Consider the following 1,716-nt stretch of genomic DNA (forward strand, 5'->3'; position numbering starts at 1 on the left):
GCTCTACTCCGTCAGCAGCTCGCTCGCCCTGGAGCTCCGCCCCCCTCAGAGGTTCACCTGTAACATCAGCACGACCCACAGCTGGAAGAGCGCCACCTACAGCCTGAACCGTGAGTCTGCTCCTGTCTGCTCCTGTCTGCTCCTGTCTGCTCCTGTCCTTGTGTGTCTGCTCTGCTCTGTCCTCACTGTGTGTGTCTGTCTGCTCCTGTCTGCTCCTGTCTGCTCCTGTCCTCACTTGTGTGTCTGCTCCTGTCTGCTCCTGTCTGCTCCTGTCTGCTCCTGTCTGCTCCTGTCCTCACTTGTGTGTGTTCTTCCTCAGCTCCAGTGGAGATGTCCTCAGACGTGACTCTGCCCTGCTCCTCCTCTTCTGCTCCGTCTGCTCCAGTCAAGAGCCTGAGTTGGACCTTCAACCGCGTCCAGAGCGTCCTGAGCCGGAGCGGAGCGGACGTGACCTACGGCGCCCCCTGGAGGCCGTTTGTGGAGCGCCTGTCAGAGTCAGGCGCTCTGAGTCTGAAGGAGCTGAGCCCAGAGCAGGAGGGCGAGTACCTGTGTGAAGTCCACACGCAGCAACAAAACTACATCTCCAGCACACAACTGCGACGCACAAAGGAGGCAGGTGAGACAGGTGAGTCTGACAGGTGAGTCTGACAGGTGAGTCTGACAGGTGAGACTGACAGGTGAGTCTGACAGGTGAGACTGACAGGTGAGACACACTCATAAAAAATATCTGAGGCGGTTCTTTTGTCGCACGTCAAAACGTCTCAGTGTGTTAAACTGAACTCTGAGGTTGGAGCAGGAGCAGTGACAGGTGCAGTGAGCAGTGACAGGTGCAGTGACAGGTGCAGTAGACCCTGTCTGATCTCCACATGTGTTGGTGTCCCACAGCAGAGGGCCCTGGGGCCCCTGCAGCTGTGATCGGAGTCTCAGTGTGTGTGGTCCTCGTCCTGGCTGGAGTCGTGGTTTTCTTCCTGTGGAAACGTCGACAGAACAAAAAGGTGAGACCAGTTGTAAAATCACCTTTTCTCGACAGAGAAAGCTACAACGCAAATTTTAGACGTGGGAGGATCATTATGTCAGGGGTGAATAAAGACATGCAAAAAATCAGTGCTTTTGGCCTATCTGACTTATTGGTTGCCAGGTACAATACCCTTAACCACCGCGCTGAGCGTAACCAATCCCAAAAACCCAAAACACAAAAAAAACACACAAAAACACAAACCCCAGTGCAACAAAACAATAATGAACAGTTCGATATTAGTCCACCACCCTTCACCATAACAGTCCCCAACAACTTCCCCCCCCAAAGTTCCCAAAGTCTTTCCCCTCGCTGCGCGGCAGTGTGACGTGAGTCAAAAAAGTCTGCGGTTTTACTCACGCCACCTGCGCTCAGGTTTTGTCCCACAGTCCAGCAGCTCCTGTGGTGAGACGAGATCCACCACGACTGGAAACACAATAATCCCAAAATACAGCAATATATTCCAAAATCACGAGCTCACGGTCCTGACAGCTCCGGGCATGTGTCCAAACTGGTGTTGACGTCACACATGTGTGTGTGTCCCTCTCCCCTTAAATCCCTGTGTGTCCGGGGAGGGCGCAACAAACAGGTCTTTATGGCTAAAATAATAGTGACACCTAAAATATAAAAGACACACCATAGATATTGTTAACAATAAGATTTCACCCATAGGTGAGGACCAAGTGGTCTTTACAAGTTTA

At 52.4% G+C, this 1,716-nt stretch overlaps 1 protein-coding gene across 1 annotated transcript in view; it reads left to right on the plus strand.

Annotated features, from left to right (window-relative positions):
- The window catches only part of LOC129408291 (butyrophilin-like protein 3), a 16,018-nt gene that overhangs the window by 5,517 nt on the left and 8,785 nt on the right, over positions 1-1,716 (plus strand). The window contains exons 6-8 of the mRNA XM_055151440.1: positions 1-110; positions 320-616; positions 886-995. The exon at positions 1-110 is cut by the window's left edge and continues 136 nt beyond it. Coding sequence (XP_055007415.1) covers positions 1-110; positions 320-616; positions 886-995 — 517 coding nt within the window. The remainder of the gene's footprint in view (positions 111-319; positions 617-885; positions 996-1,716) is intronic.

Source organism: Boleophthalmus pectinirostris, unplaced genomic scaffold, assembly GCF_026225935.1.
Source record: "Boleophthalmus pectinirostris isolate CB_2022bp ecotype Guang Dong unplaced genomic scaffold, ASM2622593v1 HiC_scaffold_16, whole genome shotgun sequence".
In the NCBI taxonomy this organism is placed as follows: Eukaryota; Metazoa; Chordata; class Actinopteri; order Gobiiformes; family Gobiidae; genus Boleophthalmus; species Boleophthalmus pectinirostris.